Genomic DNA, 23,500 nt, shown 5'->3' with positions numbered 1-23,500 from the left:
ATGGTCACATTGACGTGCCGTTATAATAGCAGTGTCATCGTGCTCACACCCACGTCCAGTGATTCGTATATTTGCCCGTCATTCAAAGTTTTGTTGGCTTTCACTGGTCAACTTTTTCAAGAAGTAACGCCTCGCTAAATGTTATGAGTTTGGTTCAGATTTGGAGTGGATTTCAGCGAAGTAACTTTATCGGTAGGCTACCATTTGGACTGGAAATTATGATATATGTAGTCTTACAATTTTAGTTTACAAGTGGACTCACTAATTCACGATGGAACTGGAGGGTGAGAAACCCAAGTATGGTAAGTTAGCTTGTTTAGTTTATATAGGCTACCATATATCTTTAACGGCGCTTTCACTGTCCTGGGATAGCTAGCCGACTAGCCCCATATAGTTTCGTTTTCATGTATCAAGAAGACTGGAGTGTGGAATGCAACATTGTATTGGTGTGTGCTGGATGCGTGTAACAATTTAACTCAGCATTTGGCTATTACATATTTGATTTACCCCATTGACGTAGCCTAACTCAATCAACTTTTCTCTGTCTCCTTTTCAGAGAATAAACGAATGGAAATTGACTCTCACAATTCGAGCCATAATTTCCATGCGTAATAGTCTATGCTTCTGTTTTGGGCTAGCCTACAGATTGCATTTGATTAGCCTATGTTGTTGTTGCCTCTCTCACATTCCCACGCCCAGGTCTTATCCCTGTGCCAAACAATGAGACTGCTGAGAAATTAGTGGTTTAAGGGCCTACAACATTCCATACAATAAATGCACACTTGTATGCAAATACTGTAGCCTATCTGAAATGATAATTCAGTATGATTCTCAAATAGGCTGTGGGCTTTGAAGTTTCTTTCAATTCTCTAACATTTTCAGTTAATCAGTAGTTAACATGTAGTTTACTATTGTTAGGGTTAAGCTGTGGTGTCCCTACTCAGCCTTTGCATGTCCAGTTGCTACATTCCTCAGCCTGGTATGGCACACTAGAGAACAACTCACCAGCTTTGTGCTGACAGAAATTTGACCACCATCCAAATATAGATTAGTTAATAAAAAAAATGCCTCATGGTAGGTCTGAATTTGAATTTAGAGAAGATATGTTTAAGCTATTGTCAGCAAAAACCTGCTATTCCCTGCAATATAAAGGTGTTGGTAGGTTAATGGATCCAAACAATTGTTGTTCATGTAAGGGAAATGGTTTTCCTTGAAGATATGTTCTCATAATACATTAGGTAATTTATGCTGCCTAAAAAGAGCAAGAATCTCTGCTGGAGTAGACAAACCTCTGCCAAAATGATAGAGTCTGACTCCATGGTTGTAATTCGGACTTTAAATATACAGTACCAGTCAAAAGTTTGGGCACACCTACTCATTCCAGGGATTTTCTTTATTTTTTTAAACTATTTTCTACATTGTAGAATAATAGTGAAGACATCAAAACTATGAAATAACACATATGGAATCATGTTGTAACCAAAAAAGTGTTAAACAAATCAGAATATAAGATTCTTCAAAGTATGACAGCTTTGCACACTCTTGGCATTCTCTCAACCAGCTTCATGAGGTAGTCACCTGAAATGCATTTCAATTAACAGGTGTGCCTTGTTAAAAGTAAATTTTTCTAATTTCTTTCCTTCTTAATGTGTTTGAGCCAATCAGTTGTGATGTGACAAGGTAGGGGTGGTACACAGAAGATAGCCCTATTTGGTAAAAGACCAAGTCCATATTATGGCAACAACAGCTCAAATAAGCAAAGAGAAATGACAGTCCATCATTACTTTAGTCAATATGGAAAATTTCAAAAACGTTGAAAGTTTCTTTAACCTCTTATGGCTAGGGGGCAGTATTTTCACGGCTGGATAAAAAACGTACCCGATTTAATCTGGTTACTAATCCTACCCAGTAACTAGAATATGCATATACTTATTATATATGGATAGAAAACACCCTAAAGTTTCTAAAACTTTTTGAATGGTGTCTGTGAGTATAACAGAACTCAAATGGCAGGTCAAAACCTGAGAGATTCCTTTACAGGAAGTGGCCTGTCTGACCATTTCTGGAACTTCTTTGCCATCTCTATCTTTTACAAAGGATCTCTGCTCTAACGTGACACTTCCTACGTCGTCCATGGGCGCTTAGGCGCGTGACCTGGCCGCCCCCGTCTTTGTGATTTTTTTCCCCCCTCTGTTTGCTGAAAAGGAGATTCCCAGTCGGAATATTATCGCTTTTCTACGAGAAAAATTGCATAAAAATTGATTTTAAACAGCGGGTGACATGCTTCGAAGTACGGTAATGGAATATTTAGATTTTTTTTGTCACGAATTGCGCCATGCGCGCGACCCTTATTTATCATTTCGGATAGTGTCTGGGACGCACGAACAAAACGCCGCTATTCGGATATAACGATGGATTATTTTGGACCAAACCAACATTTGTTATTGAAGTGGCAGTCCTGGGAGTGCATTCTGAATATTGCAAAATGTGCTTTCACCAAAAAGCTATTTTAAAATCGGACATATCGAGTGCATAGAGGAGTTCTGTATCTATAATTCTTAAAATAATTGTTATGCTTTTTGTGAACGTTTATCGTGAGTAATTTAGTAAATTATTAGCAAATTCCTCCGGAAGTTTGCGGGGGGTATGCTAGTTCTGAACGTCACATGCTAATGTAAAAAGCTGTTTTTTGATATAAATATGAACTTGATTGAACAAAACATGCATGTATTGTATAACATAATGTCCTAGGTGTGTCATCTGATGAAGATCATCAAAGGTTAGTGCTGCATTTAGCTGTCTTCTGGGTTTTTGTGACATTATATGCTGGCTTGAAAAATGGGTGTCTGATTATTTCTGGCTTGGTACTCTGCTGACATCTAATGTTTTGCTTTCGCTGTAAAGCCTTTTTGAAATCGGACAGTGTGGTTAGATAAAGGAGAGTCTTGTCTTTAAAATGCTGTGAAATAGTCATATGTTTGAAAAATTGAAGTTTTAGTATTTTTGAGGAATTTGTAATTCGCGCCACGCCTATCATTGGATATTGGAGCAGGTGTTCCGCTAGCGGAACGTCTAGATGTAAGAGGTTAAGTGCTGTCACAAAAACCATCAAGCGCTATGATGAAACTATCTCTCATGACGACCGCCACAGGAAAGGAAGACCAGAGTTACTTCTGCTGCAGAGGATAAGTTCATTTGAGTTACCAGCCTCAGAAATTGCAGCCCAAATAAATGATTCACAGAGTTCAAGTAACAGACACATCTCAACATCAACTGTTCAGAGGAGACTGCGTGAATCAGGCCTTCATGGTGAATTGCTGAAAATAAACCACTACTGAAGGACAGCAATAAAAAGAAGAGTCTTGCTTCGGCCAAGACCGTGAAGCATGAAGGAGGTGTGATGGTGCTTTGCTGGTGACACTGTCAGTGATTTATTTAGAATTCAAGGCACACTTAACCAGCATGGCTACCACAGCATTCTGCAGCGATATGCCATCCCATCTGGTTTGCGCTTAGTGGGACTATCATTCGTTTTTCAACAGGACAATGACCCAACACACCTCCAGGCTGTGTAAGGGCTATTTTACCAAGAAGGAGAGTGATGGAGTGCTGCATCAGATGACCTGGCCTCCACAATCACGCAACCTCAACCCAATTGAGATTGTTTGGGATGAGTTGAATGGCAGAGTGACGGAAAAGCAGCCAACAAGTGCTCAGCTTATGTGGGAATTCCTTCAAGACTGTTGGAAAAGCATGTGAGGCTGGTTGAGAGAACGCCAAGAGTGTGCAAAGCTGTCATCCAAGCAAAGGGTGGCTACTTTGAAGAATCTAAACTATAAAATATATTTTGATTTGTTTAACACTTTTTTTGGTTACTACATGATTCCATATGTGTTATTTCATAGTTTTGATGTCTTCACTATTATTCTACAATGTAGAAAATAGTAAAAATAAAGAAAAACCATTCAATGAGTAGGTGTGTCCAATCTTTTGACTGGTACTGTATATCCCCAAAATGTGTAAGTAGTGGCACACCCAGTCATTTGGCGGGTATGCTACTGCTGCCTGCAGTTATAACATTGGAATTCTAGTACAGCAAAGCATGGTGAAAACCAGTAGAAGAAAGAAATTATGAGATTCGCTCAAAATGTAGACTTTCTCGCAGCATCACGAACATCTGGAACCCTTTGTGAGCTAAAATATTGTTTTCAGGGTCAACACTGTCCACAAGATGTAGACACACTGACATATATTCTCATTTTCACTGTTTGTGTTTTGGTTTTATGTGGGGTTTGCAGGGCCCTGTGAACAACATGGAAGAGGGATAAGGCGAGATTTATGGTTGACTTGTTAGCTGTCTCCCCTCTCCAGCCATATGAATGCTGTTTTTCTTCTTTCCTCCACACACATCCTTTTCCTCCCTCTGCCTGTCTTATGATGATTCATTTATTATTTAAAACCCTCTCTTTCATTATCCAATACTTTTTCCTCTCTTCCTGGCACAATACATTTTACAACCTCCGTATAGGCTACTATTTTGTGTACAGCACTGTTTGCCTCTTCCCTCTATACAGGATTTAGGAATGTGTTATAACCCTCATACAAACAAGCAGTCAGGTCAACACCAGAGCAAGATTTTGATGGGAAGAAAAGACAGTTGAGCAGCATTGTGGGAATAGTAAGCTGTGACTTGGCAGAAAATAAAGTTGAAGACATTCTGTGAAAAGTTGTGGGGTTAAAGGCCTCTAGCACTATATTGTGACACAAATGACTCTCCCAAAGGACTGTCAAATTCGGTGTAGTACTTTTAAATGAAAACAATGATGGAGGTGCAGATGTATTGGAATCTGACCAGTAGGAAGCATATTTAGTGATAATCAGGTATTATGTGTTTGTGTGGTTATAAATAGTGTGATGATTGGTAGACAGAGGCCCTTCGTTTTTCTTCTTCATTGTTTGTTCCTTATGCGTTTGTTTTGCAGTCGTATGAAGTCTTTCTGCATTTCATGGAAATCTGTCAGGGTTTCACATAAGAAGGTGAAGTACAAAAACATAACTATGGGGAGTTTGACACAGGCTACCACCATGCAGAAATGAACAGCCCTCACTTGGTTTTAGATTGTATCTGTTTTTATGAAGAAATTGTTTTCAATATCTCCCCCAGCATTGTTCAACATTCCTTGGACCCTGACTCTCCCATGTGCTAATGTTGTTGATGCGTTCATACGGTTGTAATTGAGGTTTTCATGGTATAATAGGACTGCCTCAGAAATACAGTGGTGTTTAGGCTGTGATCTAACATAGTCATCCCCATTTCACATCATGGAGTAATTTCAGGCCAACACATATCAGGAAACCTCAATAACAGGGGAACTGACAGGATCAGACAGCCTACAGCCCTGTGCAGTCTTAGATTATGTGTAATTATAAGACATATTTAGGAGAGTGGTTTGAAACTTGATCCAGAGTCTCTCTGATCTTTATTTCAAGCTCTGGCAAGGTCTAGCTACACTCTTAGAAAAAGGGTTCCAAAAGGGTTCTTTGGCTGTCCCTGTAGGAGAACCCTTTCTGTTTCCAGGTAGAACCCTTTCTGTTTCCAGGTAGAACTATTTTTGGTTCCATGTAGAACCCTCTGTGTAAAGGGTTCTACATGGAACTCAAATAGGTTCTGGCTGGAACCAAAAGGGTTCTACCTAGGACCAAAAATGATTCTTCAAAGGGTTCCTGTATGGGGACGGCCAAATGACCCTTTTAGGTTCTAGATAGCACCTTTCTAAGAGTGTAGCAATAGTGTAGTTTTTGCTATTCATGAACATTTGCATTTGAAGTCCAGTCCAGCTGTTTTCTATTACAACAGCTGTCATCGTGTTATCACTTCCCACATTGTCGCTTTACTCAACAACAGTATTGAATAAACAGGCATCCCACTGGGCACACTCTGGTTGAATCAATGTTCTTTCCACAATGTTTAAATGAAATTACATTGAAGCAACGTGGAATGGACGTTGAATTGACATCTGTGCCCAGTGGCATGCCCCTAGGGAAGGATAATAGTGTTCCCTGTCAGCCCCAATTATTATTGTTTAATCTGCTTGATCACAGTCTGGCCCAAACAGACTCATGTGACTTATTAACCCAACAGAAGTTACGTTTTGTTTCCATTCAGACAGCAGACAGCCTGTGTTAGATAAAGTTATTAGGGTCATGGGGCCTGAGGAGAAGAGAAGTGGCAGAGATCAATTCCTGTAATAGTGATGTTGAGTTATTAGGGACCCCCGTCTATTTGTGTGGTATGCCATGCCCTTCCTCTTCCTGACTGGTAGTCATCACTGTTGGACTTGGCTGCCCTCCCACAGCCTGTCTGGTCTGTCACATCTGGATGTTTGGAAGGTGAAAACCCCTATACTCTTTGGAATTCTGCATTGTTTTGTAGATTTTCATAGCTGAATCAGAGCCATGAGTAAGGGGTACGAAAATAGAGCACTATTTTGGAAATTAGGTTCATTTAGCAGACTTTTTGTCACGTCCTGACCAGTAAAGGGGTCATTTTGTTATTATAGTATGGTCAGCACGTGGCAGGGGTGTGTTTGATTCTTGGGTTTTTGGGTAATGTTGTCTATTTCTATGTTTGAATGTCTATTTAGTCTATTTCTATGTTCAGGTTTGGTTTGGCCTTCAATTGGAAGCAGCTGTTCTTCGTTGCTTCTAATTGGAGGCCATATTTAAGTAGGGGGTTTTTGTCACTGTGTTTGTGGGTAGTTATTTTCTGTATAGCTGGTAAGCCTTATAGAACTGGTTCGTCGTTGGTTATTTTTTGTTGTGTTCACGCTTATCCAAATAAAATAAGGAAGATGAGCACGATACCCGCTGCGCCTTGGTCCACTTTTTACGACGCACCTGACACTTTTAGAGAATGTAATTGTGTTTCTTTGTTAATGTTATCAAAACATAGATTACTTGGCTAATTGATGTTGTCTAATGGGTTGGTGCTGAGGCTCTGGCCTATCTATCTCTGCTATGAGCACAATGGAGAAAACAACAAAGACGACATGAATGGGGGTTTCAGTGAAGTGCAGTGCTGTCTGTTGTCTCTGAGAGAGTCTCTCACTGGAGTAAATTATGGAGACAGACAGTAGAGGTGACACTCTCTCCTCAGGAAGATAGGCCTGTTTATCCAGCAGGCTTCAGAAAGTGGAAACTGAAGAAGAGATGGTTAGGACTCAGGAGCATCTTATATTCAGAGATATTCATTGTTACAGCAGAGTTTTGTTTAGGATTATAGTCCAGAGCAGGGATGGAATTACATATGGTCTCTTGGGATACTCTAAAAATAGTGGACTGGACCAACATTGATATTTGTAACGTTTATGGGGGTGTCCTGGTAGCTCTGTAATTCGAACCCTGATCCAAAGTGTACAGATATCTAGTCCAGACCATAAAGAGGATGCTGTTTTTACCAGCAGAGATATTTGGAGAGAGGGCACACTTCCCTACCCTAACCACCAACAAGGCTCCATATCTAGTTTCGATATCTCTGAAGTAGTTATGTTATCTGCTGCAGTCAGGACTCTTGGTCAAGTCAATCTTATTTTGATGTTGAAAACTCCCTATGAGGGAAACGGTCATACATACTGCACTCAGTCAACACTCTACTACTGCACTTACTGTAATGAGAGACAGACTGAGGAGGGGAAGCTGCTATTATAGCCTACTGTGTTGATATGACGTCATGCTTCTCTTTTCTCAGGGGTATACAGTGCCTACAGGGAAAGTATTCAGACCCCTTCCCTTTTTCCACATTTTGTTATGTTACAGCCTTATTTTAAAATTGATTAAATAAAAAAAATGTTCTACATCAATACACACAATACCCCATAATAACAAAGCGATAACAGGTTTGTAGAATGTTTGGCAAAAGTATTAAAACTTAAAACAGAAATACCTTATTTACATAAGTATTCAGACCCTTTGCTATGAGACTCGAAATTGAGCTCAGGTGCATCCTGTTTCCATTGATCATCCTTGAGATGTTTCTACAACTTGATTGGAGTCCACCTGTGGTAAATTCAATTGATTGGACATGATTTGGAAAGGCACACACCTGTCTATATAAGGTTCCACAGTTGACAGTGCATGTCAGAGCAAAAACCAAGCCATGAGGTCGAAGGAATTGTCTGTAGACCTCTGAGACAGGATTGTGTCGAGGCACAGATCTGGGGAAGGGTACCAAAACATTTCTGCAGCATTGAAGGTCCCCAAGATCACAGTTTCCTCCATCATTCTTAAATGGAAGAAGTTTGGAACCACCAAGACTCTTCCTAGAGCTGTCTGAATACTTATGTAAATGTCATATTTCAGTTTTTTTGCTAAAATTTTGAAAAACCTGTTTTTGCTTTGTCATTATGGGGTATTGTGTGTAGGTTGATGAGGGGAAAAAAACCATTTTAATACATTTTAGAATAAGGCTGTAACGTTACAAAATGTTGAAAAAGTCAAGGGGTCTGAATACTTTCCGAATGCTCTGTATAATAGTTGACTCAGGAGAAGTGCACATTGGATGAGTGTATACTGTTTAAGTGCAGTGCTGTTCACCAGTCCCAAACAAAATACATTATTTCTGTTCTCAAGATATGTGCATACACACATTCAGAATGACAGTCATAATCTAGTGCATAAATGAGCAACAGTACTCTATATTCTGTACATAGAGCACTGTAGACATCGGTATGGGTATAAATACAGGCATGGTGGACAGATAAAACATTTAATGGAAGGTTGACCTTATTTATGGTCGTTTTCACTGTGAGAGGAGGAGAGGCTAGGGAGGAAGGATAATATTGAGGGGAAACTCGACTCAGGAAACATTAGAAAAGTTCCAAAGCAAATACCTGAAGCTCAAGAAAACCAGAAGTAAAACTGCCTTGTGTAGTACACTATACAATGAGCTCTCTGTCCACAAGAGAAACAGTGGTATATATATTTCTTTGTGCAGATTCTTGGGAAACATCTAGGTACGGTAGTGTACCCTAATAAAGTTATTACAACAACCGATGTAGCAAATAACATTTGTCCTGATAGTGAATGTAGTGAAGCTGAGGCCATAGGCACCCCTTTAAGAAAGGATGCATTAATTGATTAAAGCTGGCAGGGCCTGACAGCACACTCCCACTCACCATGCTTCCCCAACAGAATACCACGTTGTGCTCTTGTTCCTAATGTGCTGTAGCTTTTTTAAATATCTTTTCTCAAGCCATAGAGAAGTTGTAGAGAAAATGTGACACTGAAATGTGGGAATTTATGTCATTACCGTATTATGTATTCAGTGGAGATCCAACTCTTGCAGGGTGAAATATCCTCCCTGTGCATAGCCCATCGAGATGTTGAGACTGTTGCTGATTTTCTATTTTGTGCTGGTAGCTTGTAAACAGTCTGCTACTATGCTTGTAATAATGGGGCCAGTAGGGTTTTACAGAAAATGAGGACAGAGGGAGCCTTTGCTTTCTCTCACTAACTTGTAATGAATGGAAAATTGGCAATTCCCAGAATGACATAGACTATCCCATTGGCCAAAACAAGTGACTACACTGCCTGGAAAGAGTATGGAGAGATTCCAACAGAAGCTTTTCATCAATACCCATTTTCCAAACACAGCTCATCATGAAATATACTCAATTTCCCCATAATCTGTCTTTATCATCAGCATACACTGCATCCCGTTGGGTTCAGACAAAGGCAATCTAATTTGAATTGTTATTGAGATTGCTTTTCATTGCTCACTGCTAAATGTATTTTAATAAAAAGCAGTCTAATGTCCCGCTAGCGTGCAAACCCAGAGTAAGCAGAGGAAATGGCACAACAGGATGTGGTTATGGATATGTGAATATCCAGCCAGGCTGGGTGAAACCACCCAATGTAATACAGTCATGTTCCCACAAGAGGGTAGAAAACACCTATGAATATGACATGCAATGGCTCTGAGAGGACACACCTGGATATAACAGAGAGGAATAGGCGAAGCGAGAGGTTTTACTCAGCCCAAAATATGTCCATGGAAATAAGCCCACGAAGTGAGGTATTTTCGTATGGAGGTCAATGAAAGTGTCGAATTTGGTCACCAAAAAAATGTAAGGTTAGACTTTATTTTGATAGAGCATCTACAGACGGACTATCCAAAGAAAGTGTGGCCAAATGTAATTGCTAATTTGCTACGTGAGGCTTATTTGATCGAATAGAAGTTTCATAATGGTTGGGTTGTTACGAATGCACTGATATAAGTGGACGCCCATGGCATTTCGTCAACTTTTGAAAACAAAAATGACTTTATATCGGCATTGTGCCTGTTCTCATAGAGATAGATAGAGGACTCATCATCGACAAGGCTCGACATTAACACTTGTCCTCTTGCCCAGGACAAGTAAAACAATTGTCGGACAAGAAGAATATAGATTTAAGTTGTCCAAATGGACAAGTAAAAAACAATCACATAAAGATCACAATATCAAACATTAGGTTACTCTGATCAGAATTGGATCAGTGTCCTCTGGATGCAATGTGTTGCACACTGTCCTCCCAACCTCAGCAGAGCGCATCTGAGTATAATATTGTAGGCCTGCATTGAAAGGCCTTTACATCTTGCGGTCGCAAGATGCGTTTTTGAAATCAAAGCAAGCCGCATGTGCACATTTGTTGATATTCATTGCTAGTTAGTGAGTTATTTGCCCAGTTATAGCAAATTCTGGTCAGCAATGAAAATCTTGTAAAAGTCATGGTGTGTATCACCTGCGTTCCAGTGGGCCATTACCAGAGGAGAGAGAGAAAGACATTTGCGCAGCAGGTAAAATAATGATATACAACAGATTAACTAGATAACCAGACAAACTACACTATGTTTTGAATTGGCTAACTCGCTAGTTGGGCTGGGCACCGGTAGGTGTATAACACTTAAATAAATCATATCAATCATTAACTATCTAGCTTTTAGCATGTATTAGTGTCATTGTCATGTCCGATGTCCTAAAATAACTTTCCACCGGCACTCGTGTATAATCGCAAATGGCTGACATGCAGTTGATACGGTTGCACAGTTGATGAAACCAATGTTGCAAACTCTGGTTGTAAAACCGTCTCTCAAGCGCTCAAAATGTCAATACTGCCCATGTAATTCTGACAAAGTTACAAAAATATTCATAGACTAGGCTTATTCACAAGTAACTCTTATGCTGTCAAGATCTCCCCTGAACACTGAACATTTTAATCTTATAAATAGATAAACATCTTAGTTAGCTACCTCACCCACCTTAGCCATTTGATCCCTGGTTCATTGAATGAGGGAATTATTTTATAAAGACATAAAACGTATTTGGTTGTAATTGTATTGTTTCAGGGAGGCCAATCATGCTCCAGGAGATTTCAGGAGTGCTATTGGGTGTGCAGGCTTTTGCTCCAGCCTTGCTTGAACATAGCACATTGCAAAAAATCAGCTGCTCAACAGGACCTTGATAAGCTGACTCTGGTGCGTATTTTACTTTGTGGGGGTGAAGTGCCTTGCTCAAGGCCACAACGGCAGGAGATGCTGTATAATACATGGGATCAGACCAGCAGCCTTCCATTGTCAATACCAGTGATAATAATGAATGTTATTTTGTGAAGTGGTTACTTGCATAATACAAAACATTTTCAGTCATATTTTTGGCATTTTTTGGGGGGGGGGTACAAGTGACTTGAGCTTTCGGACAATGAAAAAGATCTGTCCTACTTGGCTAAAAAAGTGAATGTCAAGCCCTGATTGATTTAGCCATTGAGGACTTCCACCATTTTAAAGTAGTCAACTGGGTGGGGATTCCTATGAGTTGGAAGTAATCAGCCAATAAAGAATAAGAAAATGTAGTACCTTAAAATAGAGATGCCATGCTGTCACAGACACAAAAATGAGTCCTCTATCTATCTTTATGGCCAGTTGTTCACATTACATTTACATTTCAGTCATTTAGCAGACGCTCTTATCCAGTGCATACATTTCATACATTTTTTTCCCCCGTACTGGTCCCCCGTGGGAATCAAACCCACAACCCTGGCGTTGCAAACACCATGCTCTACCAACTGAGCCACACGGGACCTCTCATTGGCTAGAATGGTCCATCCTCCTGCCTGCCTTCCATCTTTGAGGATACGCATTTCCATTGTTAGAGCGGTCACATGTCTATCTTGTCAATATAATAGACAATCTTTGGCTATAATGAACTTCCTAATGAGCAGCTTTGAATTGAATGCACCCTGTGAATAATCCATTGGGCAGAGGTGCGCTCAGTTTGCTTGAATGTTTGCTACGTTGCAGAAACGCTTTGTACGTTTTTGAACAGACTTTGAGGTACATTTGCTCCCGTTTGGCGGGTGTGGCGAGTTGTGCCTTGATGCAATGAGTGACGTATTTAAAGGGCAGAGGCCATGATACAGCGTTCCCCAACCGACAATCCAACCCCCTTTTTCACCTGGCCGTTCAGTTGAATGTTCCAGAACATAAAAACATACTGAACGCAGCCCTGGTGTGACAAGAATTTTTCAAACATAGAAGAAGTGACCGTTAGAAATAAGTAAATAAGGCTGTGTTTACACAGGCAGTCCAATTCTGATATTTTTTCCACAAATTGGTCTTTTGACCAACCACATCAGATCTTTCACATCAGGGCCCAGTTTCCCAAAAGCATCTTAAGGCTGAGTTTATTGTTAGAACCAACAATGGGCCCAGATCTTTTCAGAGCTGATCTGATTTGTCAAAAGGTCAATTAGTGGAAAAATATCAGAATTGCTGTTTAAGATAGCTCTAAAAGTTAAATATGGTATCAAAATATAGCTTTGTGTTCATTTGACAGTCAAATTAGCTTCAGGGCTGGAGATCTTGATTAATGCGCTCATCTATCCAGTATTATAACCAGCACATCTGAGTCTCATCAGTCTCCAGTGCACACAACAGTTTTTTTTGTTTTTCCCCCAAACACATGCTTTTGATCACTCCTGTGTAGTTTTTTTGGGATCCACAAAGATATCCAGCAGCTCTTTCACAGAGGGGGAGGGGAGAGTCAGTGTTGTGAAAAACAAGGAATTGTCTCCACCCATTTTGCCTCGGTTGTGCTCCCTGTAGGTGAGCTACCTGACCAAACTCTGGGGAGTGTGAAAGAGGTAGAGAAAGCCATGAACAAAGGCAGAGAGTGAGAGAAACACAGACAAAAAGAGCTCTGTGTGGAGGGAAAAGGGGAAGAGAAAGGAACAGGTGGACCAGAGATTTGAGCTAGCAGCTGTTTGGGGGGAAAAACAGTGGGTGGACTCTGAGGAACAGGGATGTGTTCAGAGCTGTTGCAGACACGTCGGACAAGTTTCTCCCCACAATACCTGTCGCTCTCACTTTCTTAAACGCACCAGTTGGCAGGAAAAGGAAGTGAAGCAAAAAAGGGCTGAAGAAAAAGAGGGAGAGTTTTCCGGTCATTTATAAGTTGACTACCAGAAAGGAATTTAAAGATGCCTGAGCAACCCTATTACGGAAAGAATGGTAACTACTAATTGTTCCTACTTGATTTTAGTTTCATTAGAGCTTGTGGTTTACCTTTTTCAACCTTGTGAAAAGCTGTTTGTGTCTTTTATGATGGCTGGTTTGGTTGTAGCTTAAGTTTTGTTCTTGAAGTGAGAGAGCTTTTCTCACTGCTTGAATGTTTTAACAAATCTGTCCGTTGGAACTTGTTAATGGGTGGTGTAATTTGTCTCTAGAGAAGAGCGGCACTGGGTGAAACTAGACCTCTAGTATCGGCATTATGACAAGGCTGAGAATGGGTGTGGGTTAAGCCTGCTATTTATACAGGTGTGTGGAGAAATGCAAGTGAACATTGTAACAATGTTTTCTCTCCTTTATCAAATGCTGCTGCTGTATATAAGGACTGGACTGAAAAATTGGCAGGAAACATTGTTTGCTTTCAGCCCTGATAAAATATAAATGCATCAGCCACTGTTGTTTTGGGCAAATGTTTCTTCATGTTGCTCCAGCCTACACTCCCTCTGCAGGCTGTTTCCACCATGTCTTTGATGGGCATCTCAGGCTGATTATGCCCATTTAACACTTTAACATCCAGACTCTGTATCTCTGTGCTTGTGGACCTGCTGTGTCCAGTGGATTGATGTTCTCTGGGAGCAGGCCCACTAAAATGCATGCTGCAATAGCACCCTGACCACTGCTCTGCATTATTAATGGCCGCCATGCGGAACATCATACTCTATAGTATCTAGTCTAGACCCAGTGGTTCAACCACCTTAAGACTGTGATTATTGATGTTCTGTGAAGTTGAGATTCACTATGGCTCAATTTGAGCACTTCTGACTGATGGCAGATGTGGAGAGATGTGGAGAGTCTACTCTCTGTGCTACTCCTCACCCTGTTCGAACCCCAGGGTTCAGATCCAGGTTACACATTATATTGGGTATGAAAGGGAGAGGATATTGTGCACTGGTTTATAGACTAGTTTAATTTGGGGGATGTTGTCAAGAAACATTAACAAGAACATCATTTTTTAAAGCCTTTTTCATGGCATTAATCAACATTTACCTTTAAGAAGTAATCAATACTGATGAAAAGGGTAATCTGTCATTTTGTGTGTCTTATGTCCTTCAATCAAATGTAGCATTGGCTGAAGGAGACATTACACGCGTTCATTCCCCACATACGCTGCTGCTACTGTCTTATGTATCCTGTTGCCTGGTCACTTTACCTATATGTAGATCACAGGAGGCTGCTGAGGGGAGGACGTTTCATAATAATGGCTGTAATGGATCAAATGGAATGACATCAAACACATGGAAACCTTGTTTGATGTATTTGATACCATTCCGCTCCAGCTTGTCCTCCCCAATTAAGGTGCCACCAACCACCTGTGATGTAGATAGCTACCTCAAGTACCCCTGCACATCAACTCGGTAGTGGTACTCCCTGTATATAACAATGTTACTTTTTACTCGTTATTGTTATTCGGTATTCACTGTGTATTATTCCTTGTGCCACCATTTCTATATTTTATCTTAACTCTGCATTGTTGGAAAAGGACCCCCAAGTAAGCATTTGACTGTTAGTGTACACCTGTTGTTTATGAAGCATGTTACAATAAAAATGTGATTTGATGAGTAGGTTGTGCCCACACAGTCGCTGACCTCTGGTGACTGTGTTGTGGTACTGCAGGTTCTCATGTTGCAGAAGGGCTGCTTAGTCACTACAGAAGAATTTGTTGGGTTGCCAGGTGTGCCTGCCCTGAGGGAAAAGTAATCTGACCAACAGTAAAGGGAGCAGAATGTTGACTCGTGGCCAATCCACTCTGTTTACCCCATGAAATGTATAACTAGGAGGCAGACGGCCCCACATGGAACAGTGTCAAAGTGCATCTTGGTTATTAAATGTCTTCTGACAGCCCTGCAGTGTGTACGCTTTCATTCAACTTCTACGCTGCAAGCCATTTACCATCTGAAATGGTATTCCTACTGTATGTTTCAATATTTGCCTTCTTTCCATCTAGGTGAACCAAAAAAGTATGACCCCACCTTCAAAGGCCCCATCTATAACAGGTGAGAGGATTGCCAGTTCATCCACACTGTAGTCAGGACGGCACATAATTCACATCTAAAACCTATTGTTCCCATAACGTTTCCATGTCTCCCCCTCTCTTTACTCTAGGGGCTGCACTGACATTGTATGCTGCATCCTCTTCATTATTTGCATACTGGGCTATGTTGCAGTGGGAATTCTTGGTAAGTAAATGTGTCCTGTAGGCACAAACAAGCTTAACTGACCCCATAGTGGGTATACCCTGAGTCATGCCCTTGGCTTTGTCTCTGAGTGCCGCTCACCTAAAGCATGTCTGTGTGTTAAAGATGTCTGGTATTTGATTGTTTCTTTGTTGTTGATGGTGCCCTTCTCCCCTAGCCTGGTCCCAGGGAGACCCCAGGAAGGTGATCTACCCCACAGACAGCAGAGGACAGTTCTGTGGGCAGGCAGGCACTCCTCTGGAGTAAGTTCTGCCCTCACCATACATGCACAGTGGAATACATAACAGACAATCACTAACACTCACATGTGTTGATTGTCTCCATCATTCTCCCCCTGGGCATTCACTCTCTTTAAACCTGCTCTTGTTCTCTGAACAACTGGTTGTGTGTGTATTGTAGGACGAAGCCCCTGCTGTTCTACTTCAACATCATGAAGTGTGCCAGTCCCATGGTGCTGCTGGAGTTCCAGTGCCCAACCACACAGGTGACCTGAACCTTTGTTTTCAGTTGATACATTCTTGAACGCCATGTTATTTATGTATGCCTATGCACTTGTATTATCTTGTCTCATGGTGACATTTCTTTTGCCATCAGATGTGTGTGGAGAAATGCCCTGATAAGTTCATGACGCTCCTGAAGGCCTACGCCAATAAAGAGGACTTTAAGTATTATAAGAACTTCTGCAAGGAGGGTCTAGAGGGGCTGGTGAGTAGCATGTGAAGAGGAATCTGAGATAGGTGGCGTAGTAGTTTTCCAAAATCAACATGGATGACAATGTCAATTAAATGTGAAGAATGTGACCGTGTTTTGTTCTACAACAATAGTGTTCCCAGTGGCAGTTTAGTGTCAACAATTCAAACTTTGAATATACGTTGCCGCACCAATGGTTGAGATCCTAAGTTCTGATTGTTCATGTGTGTTTTAGACTGTAACACAGATCCTGAGTTCTGGCCTGTGTCCTGCCATGCTGACGCCAAGTAAACCCTGTAAGTACGGCTCTAGTCTCTTTTGCTCCCCTATCCTGTCTACCTGCCCTTCTTCCGTTCCTCTGAGTCAAACTCCCCAACCCTCCATCTGGCCAGCCCATCCTCCACATTTCTGGAATTTGAAAAAAGTGAAAGACATTGTTTTACTGCACTCCCTCATTGTCCTGTGTCTTCTCCTTCACCCCCCTTCCTCTTCTTCCAGTCACCCGTAGGTGCTTCCCTGCCCTGGGCCAGAAGAAGGGAGGGGAGATCACCGTGGGAAATAACTCCAAGTTTGATGACGGGGAGGGGAACATTAGAGATGCCAAAGATCTGGTGGCGGGGGTCAAGTGAGTCCATAGAATTTGCATGGTGTTTTCCTGTGATGAGTGCTAGTGCTACATCTACAATCAGCATTGGTCACTGTATTTTCTTCTATAGGAATGCCACAGTGGTCATTGAGGCTCGACAAGTGGCCATGAAGATCTTTGAGGATTACACCCAGTCCTGGTACTGGATCCTAATGTAAGTCAGCATCTTCCCTTTGACACTATTGTGTAGTAATGCATTCACACTGAATTCCAAAGCACTTGATCAGCACAGAGTCAGTTACGTAGCCACTAAAGTCTGTTTTTGTGTCGGGGTTCAGAGGGTTGGTGATTGCCATGCTCATCAGTCTCCTCTTCATCGTCCTCCTGCGCTTCCTGGCCGGGATCATGGTGTGGGTCATGATCGTCATGGTGATTCTGGTCATTGGATACGGTAAAGACCAGTTCAACAGTAGTCCCATTTTTTTGTTGTTTCTTAATGTTCATGTCTCTATGAACTCTATAATCAACAAAGCCATCTCCTGTGTCCCTTTCCCATCTCTCTATCTAAATGCTGTACTTTCCTATTGTGGCCATGCTCTGTATTGCACCACAGGCATCTTCCACTGCTCCATGGAGTATGTTAGCCTGAAGTCAGAGGCAGGCTCTAATGTCACTCTAAAGGACCTGGGCTTCCAGACAGACTTCTCTGTTTACCTGCATATCAGACAGACCTGGCTGGCCTTCAGTAAGTCTCCCCACTAATCTTCTCTCAACCTTACAGCTAGTGTGGCTCAGGAGGTATACACCTGGGCCATTACATTAGAGTTATACTGTATATCATGAAGCAGGATCAATGTTAGCCAGGTAACTTTTATAAACCCTTAGATATAATGCATTGCAGTGTTATTGCAAGCATAAACTGATACTAAGGACTACTAGGATTCCTGTATAAATGGCCGTGACTGAATTCTCCATTTGTTTGTATGCCTTTTCTCTCTCCCGTTCTCTTTAGTTATTATTCTGGCCATTGTGGAGGTTGTCATCATTTTGCTGCTCATCTTCCTCAGGAATAGAATCCTCATCGCTATCGCTCTCATCAAAGAAGCCAGCAGGTCAGGAAATGGGAGTGCTCTCTGCACTTACAGCCATTTCTAATGGGATTGGATGGGAAATGGATCATTGAATGCTAGATCATTGTGGTTTAAATGGGGACGTAATACATAGATGGTGGATAAGACCTTTCTAGTGCTAAACTGTGATGTTTTGTTTACAGGGCCATTGGGTATGTGATGTCAGCCCTGTTTTACCCCTTGTTCACCTTTGCCCTCTTATCCATTGTCATCGCCTACTGGGCCGTCACCGCTGTGTATCCTTCATGTTTGGAGAAAAATGACTCATAGGCTTGAGTAACTCAACATGCTCTTCTGAATGATTGATGTGTACTTGCTGGGATTTGTAGTTCTCTGGGTCATACTGTAGTCCTTGACAGCCTCTGGCCAGGTTCCTGTCCACCTCCAATCAGCCCATCTATAAGGTGTTCAATGAGACGGCCTGCGATCACTCGAGGAAAATCTGCGAGCCAGCTGTGAGTCCTGCTTTTCCGTTAGCCCATGCAATACGTCACATCTAATAACCTGATCTTAATTTGAGAGATATTGAACCATCGGATCACCTCCATGATAAAAGTGTATACAATGGATAGAATGTCAACTGTTGATTCTTCTCTACCTGTCTCCTCCAGAACTTCAGCACCTCCAGTATGAAGGCGGAGTGCCCAGACTCTAAGTGTCTGTTTGCCTTCTACGGTGGAGAGACGGTCTACCACAAGTACCTGATTGGCCTGCAGTTCTACAACGTCTTCCTGTTCTTCTGGTGTGCCAACTTTGTGACAGCGCTGGGTCAGATGACCCTGGCTGGGGCCTTTGCCTCCTACTACTGGGCCTTGGTCAAGCCTGACGACATGCCTGCCTTCCCCATCTTCTCATCCCTTGGCAGATCACTCAGGTGTGTGTGACTGTTTACATTCCTGTTCCTTACCAAGTTGGGTGTTCAGATATGTACATGATGCTCTGCTGCATATGTGGGTATCTTGACGACATTTAATAATGTTGGTTAGTGACATCTCCTCACTCCCCTGCTCAGGTATCACACAGGTTCCCTGGCGTTTGGCTCTCTCATCCTCTCCATCATCCAGATCATCAGGGTTCTGTTGGAGTACATCGACCACAAGCTCCAAGGTGAGCCATAGATCCTGTATTAGCAGTACTACGGTATGTTGATATTAACACAGCTGTCATTGTATGCCCTCATCATACTTCACACTAGCTGTGTATGAAAGTTGGGTTTTTTAGTACTTGTGTTGGCTCTGATTGGTTCTGCCCTACTGTGTGTTATTCTCCCATGAAGGAACCCAAAATAAGTGCACGAAGTTCCTACTGTGCTGTCTCAAGTGCTGCTTCTGGTGCCTGGAGAAATTCATCAAGTTCATCAACAGAAATGCCTATATTATGGTGCGTGTACTACCTGTTTGTGTGCACTTGCTATGCCCAATGTCACCCAGTTAAATGCATGTCATATTGGATATAATTCATTGCAGAGGAGCTTTGTCACCTGGATCATCTGTAAATGTTAACTGTGGGAAAATGTTTGGTTTATGCTTGATTATGAATTTGAGTCTGCTGCCTCTAGGTGGCGATATATGGCAAGAACTTCTGCACGTCTGCCAAAGATGCCTTCTTCCTCCTTATGAGGAACATGATCAGGTGAGTGAGTGTGCTGTCTCTTAATGTTTGTGTTGACTTAGTCCATTTTGTAAAGTTCATTATGATCCATCACAACGTATCACTGTTTGACCTTGCAGGGTAGCCGTCTTGGACAAGGTGACAGACTTCCTGTTGTTCCTGGGCAAACTCCTCATTGTGGGGCTTGTGGGTAAGTGAGGCTGTTTCTACAGGAAACATGATGAACAATAACACTCAGTAGGGCCAGTCTTCTAATGATTGTATTTAGTTTTATTATGTTTCACTGTTGACCACCAGTTGTGCTATTGGATGAGAACTCTTCCGTCCTGTTTCCCAGGAATCTTTGCGTTCTTCTTCTTCTCTGGGAGGGTGAAGGCCTTTGAGAACACAGCCCCCAACCTCCACTACTACTGGGTTCCCATCCTGGTGAGTAGCATAGCCATGCTCTGGGTCTGGTGGGTTATGTACAAAGACATGTAGTTTAATCTATGCTTTAAATGTAGCTGAATGTAACCTACGGTGTTGTGTATAGTAATGGTTGGAGTGTGTTTCTCTCCTCAGACGGTGGTGGTTGGTTCCTACCTTATTGCCCACGGCTTCTTCAGCGTGTACGCCATGTGTGTAGACACACTCTTCCTCTGCTTCTGTGAGTAACAGTAGAACCATCCCCCTCTTGCATTGTCATTCCCCCACAAACACAAGGTACCAGTAGGTGAGAAGGTAAAGGATTATGGTGTACACAGTATACTCAGGAAAAGGCTGCCTTGTGTTGGCAACTTTTTTTACATCTCAAAGCTTTACTAAATGGCAAGTTTTGAAGTCAAGATGTCCCAATGTGTCTAAAGTTCATGTTGTCATGAAACGGTGACCTCCTCTCCCTTTCTTCATGACCTCTGTCACTGCTAATGGTGTTGGGCTGCCACTAATTATGAATTGCATGATGATATTCTGGTATTCTTCATAATGCTTTATTGCTAAGTTATTGATCCTAACCCAGCTATCTAGGACTAGTGTTAACTTGCTGGTTGCAGACAATGGGGAAGTTTAGGTGTTGATCTATTCATTTAAAATGCGAATGCGTGCTTTTGCTGGGAATTTTGACTGACTTTCTCTTTCTCTCCCTTCTCAATTCATATTGTTTTCCTCCATCTCCCTTACTAATGCAACTCTTCACCTTCATCATCCTGTTTTCCAATCAACCATCCCTTGACCCCATTTAACACACACACACACACACACACACACACACACACACACACACACACACACACACACACACACACACACACACATAGGCGAAGACCTGGAGAGAAATGATGGCTCTCTGGCAAGACCGTATTACATGTCAGCTTCGCTCCATGACATTCTGTCGGAGAACAAGGCTGTGGAGGAGACAGAGGAGCCAACCCAGTCCTCGCTACATCAGCCAGACGACCAAGACGTCCAGCTGAAACAATAGCAGCCTCCGATGCAGGAGAAAGACGAGGACGTTTACTAGTAGTCATAGCAAAGACACTGTGGACGAGATCTCCACCTGCAGATCTGTCTTGTAGAAATGGGCATGCTACTGTTCATGATTGGTAGATCGACATCAAAGCCTGAATTTGGACAAGTCAACTGCTTGACCAGTGTCTTTCCTTCTCCCTATAGAAACGTGTGTGTGTGTATATTGTGCTCTTAATGGTTGGAGTTGGCAAATGATAGTTGTTTCATTGACTTGGAAAAAAGAGACCGAACCATAAACAATGCTATGAATTCCGCTGATGTTTTAGTGAACATGTTGCAGTTCTGACATTGTTGCTAGAAGGGAAACACTGTCGGCCATAGGAAATAATGTGCCTAATTGACTAACTATCCGTTTTGGTCGGATGTATTGAACCTCCTACAGATATCACATTGTTTACAGTTAAAGCATTCAAAGATCTCTGCAATGCTACCATCGTTAGTATTACTGCTATCAGTGCATTATTAAAATGTTGATATTTTCAATGATCTATAAAAGCCATATGTAGTTTTGTATATACTGAAATGTATTTCTTAGTTCCGCTTGTGAGGGAAGTGGCTCCATTTTTGTTCTGTAAAGCAATGCAATCAGATCCCTCTGCCTTGAAATATTTGCCTGTCAGCAAGGTCTGTTTGATGCACTGCCCTGGAGACGGACTCCTAGGATCTATGAGCATTAACTGAATGCAGTATCTCTTTTCTCTTTCTTGTGCTATTGTGCATGTTGGTAGTACGTCTGCTAGTGATTAAAGCTGCAAGTCTTTCTGTTATTTGTCTTTCCTCCTCATTCTCTTTCTGCATTGTGTTGATGGGGAACAAGCTAAGGTAATGAACTTCCTTTTGGGTTTGACTAGGCAAGCTTTACCAATTCGGTCAAAAGCAGGCCAATTATATGTTTTGTAGGATGACATGTTAAATGACTATAAGCACTTCTGTTTAACTTGGCGTAATCTTTGCTAATCCATCACAAGTTGGTTCTGATCTGGCCCCTGCAACGATGTTCAAGTTTTTCCTTTTGAAATCATTTCATATTTTTGTCTCATGATGTTTTCCTTGATTCTTCAGTGGAGGACCTGGAGAGGAACGATGGCAGTGTGGAGAGACCCTACCTGATGTCTGACCGCCTCCTCAGAGTCCTGAATAAGAAGAACAAGCCTGAACCAGCAGAGTAGAGCTCTCCCATGTGGTGTGGAGGAGGGCAAAAGCTCTGGTGTGTACAGGTGTGTAATTGTATATAGTGGAGTATGCCTTAAAGACCGCGTTGGCCAAGGACCTCATGCTGTCACTCATCCAGTACCTATGTGGCAATCTGTCAGAAGTCCAAACAATCGCTGCCGTCCTCTGTGGTCGAGTGAGGCGTATAAATCCTAAATGGAATTTTAATGCTGCATGCAGAGTGCTTTACAAGGATGTTTTTTTCCCATTTTCATTCAGCTATTTGGTTAGGATGAAATCATAGTTTTTGTTGAAGTATATTTTGATGACCTCATTTTCAAAAACCAGCAACCAAATGTGGTTCTTATTGAATATAGTTGTACGTTACTGTAATCAGACCAACTGTACACCAGTATGTTATGAGCATGCTTTGTTATAAATATTATTTGGAGTGTGTTACATGAAGGTGAGCACAGAACTGATCTATTTAGTAAAGTATTTTATACATCTACATAAAGCAGCACTTTTGTATGTAACCTATGCAATTATTTTAATACATGCAGTACTAAGACATACATTTTACTTTATATTTGTTGCAATATTTTCTACGCTTTGTCATTACCAAATCCATTAATACAGTACTGTAGCCCCTTTTTTAACCTGCTGTTAAATGTCAATGCTTGCTCTCTGTTGTATTTGCCAGGGAATGAGCGGTAAAGAAATGTATTAAGATGGTGTGAAGCTGAAAGCAGGGGAAAATATGGGTTGTGTATGTGGATCTGTTTAAGTGCCTGTGGAGTTCTGAAACTAAAATAAACATATGTAAACATACATACACTCAATTAGTATTTGGTAGCGTTGCCTTTAAATTTTTGAACTTCGGTCAAATGTTTAGGGTAGCCATCCACAAGCTACCCACAATAAGTTGGGTGAATTTTGTCCCATTCCTCCTGACAGAGCTGGTGTAACTGAGTCAGGTTTGTAGGCCTCCTTGCTCGCACACGCTTTTTCAGTTCTGCCCACAAATTTT

General features: G+C 41.6%; 1 protein-coding gene across 4 annotated transcripts; it reads left to right on the top strand.

Moving 5' to 3' along the window:
• The first annotated feature begins 86 nt into the window (after positions 1 to 86).
• LOC106601353 (choline transporter-like protein 2) lies at positions 87 to 23,301 on the top strand. Of its 4 annotated transcripts, none has more exons than XM_014193510.2 (22): positions 87 to 302; positions 15,546 to 15,594; positions 15,704 to 15,777; positions 15,953 to 16,037; positions 16,195 to 16,279; positions 16,390 to 16,500; positions 16,721 to 16,781; positions 16,984 to 17,110; positions 17,202 to 17,285; positions 17,410 to 17,522; positions 17,685 to 17,816; positions 18,084 to 18,183; positions 18,345 to 18,437; positions 18,572 to 18,656; positions 18,813 to 19,075; positions 19,214 to 19,308; positions 19,478 to 19,581; positions 19,760 to 19,833; positions 19,932 to 20,002; positions 20,150 to 20,238; positions 20,374 to 20,458; positions 22,381 to 23,301. In XM_014193510.2, the coding sequence occupies exons 1-22, from the start codon at positions 272 to 274 to the stop codon at positions 22,485 to 22,487; spliced, it is 2,118 nt and encodes a 705-aa protein (XP_014048985.1). In that variant the 5' UTR covers positions 87 to 271; the 3' UTR covers positions 22,488 to 23,301. The 4 variants fall into 4 exon arrangements, with proteins under 4 accessions (XP_014048985.1, XP_014048983.1, XP_014048984.1 ...); XM_014193508.2 differs by lacking the exon at positions 22,381 to 23,301 and adding an exon at positions 21,108 to 22,085; XM_014193509.2 differs by lacking the exons at positions 87 to 302; positions 22,381 to 23,301 and adding exons at positions 13,143 to 13,543; positions 21,108 to 22,085.
• The last annotated feature ends 199 nt before the right edge of the window (positions 23,302 to 23,500 follow it).

This window comes from Salmo salar, chromosome ssa03, assembly GCF_905237065.1.
Source record: "Salmo salar chromosome ssa03, Ssal_v3.1, whole genome shotgun sequence".
NCBI classification, from domain to species: Eukaryota; Metazoa; Chordata; class Actinopteri; order Salmoniformes; family Salmonidae; genus Salmo; species Salmo salar.
This window is presented reverse-complemented; position numbering and strand designations above follow the sequence as displayed.

What these genes read in the sequence shown, in the direction of transcription:
- LOC106601353 (XM_014193508.2), top strand. Translation starts at nt 272, where the DNA reads ATGGAACTGGAGGGTGAGAAACCCAAGTATG. An exon ending in AGGAGGGTCTAGAGGGGCTG is followed by an intron (nt 16,501 to 16,720) that starts GTGAGTAGCATG and finishes TGTGTGTTTTAG; the next exon opens with ACTGTAACACAGATCCTGAG. An exon ending in ACAGACCTGGCTGGCCTTCA is followed by an intron (nt 17,817 to 18,083) that starts GTAAGTCTCCCC and finishes CGTTCTCTTTAG; the next exon opens with TTATTATTCTGGCCATTGTG.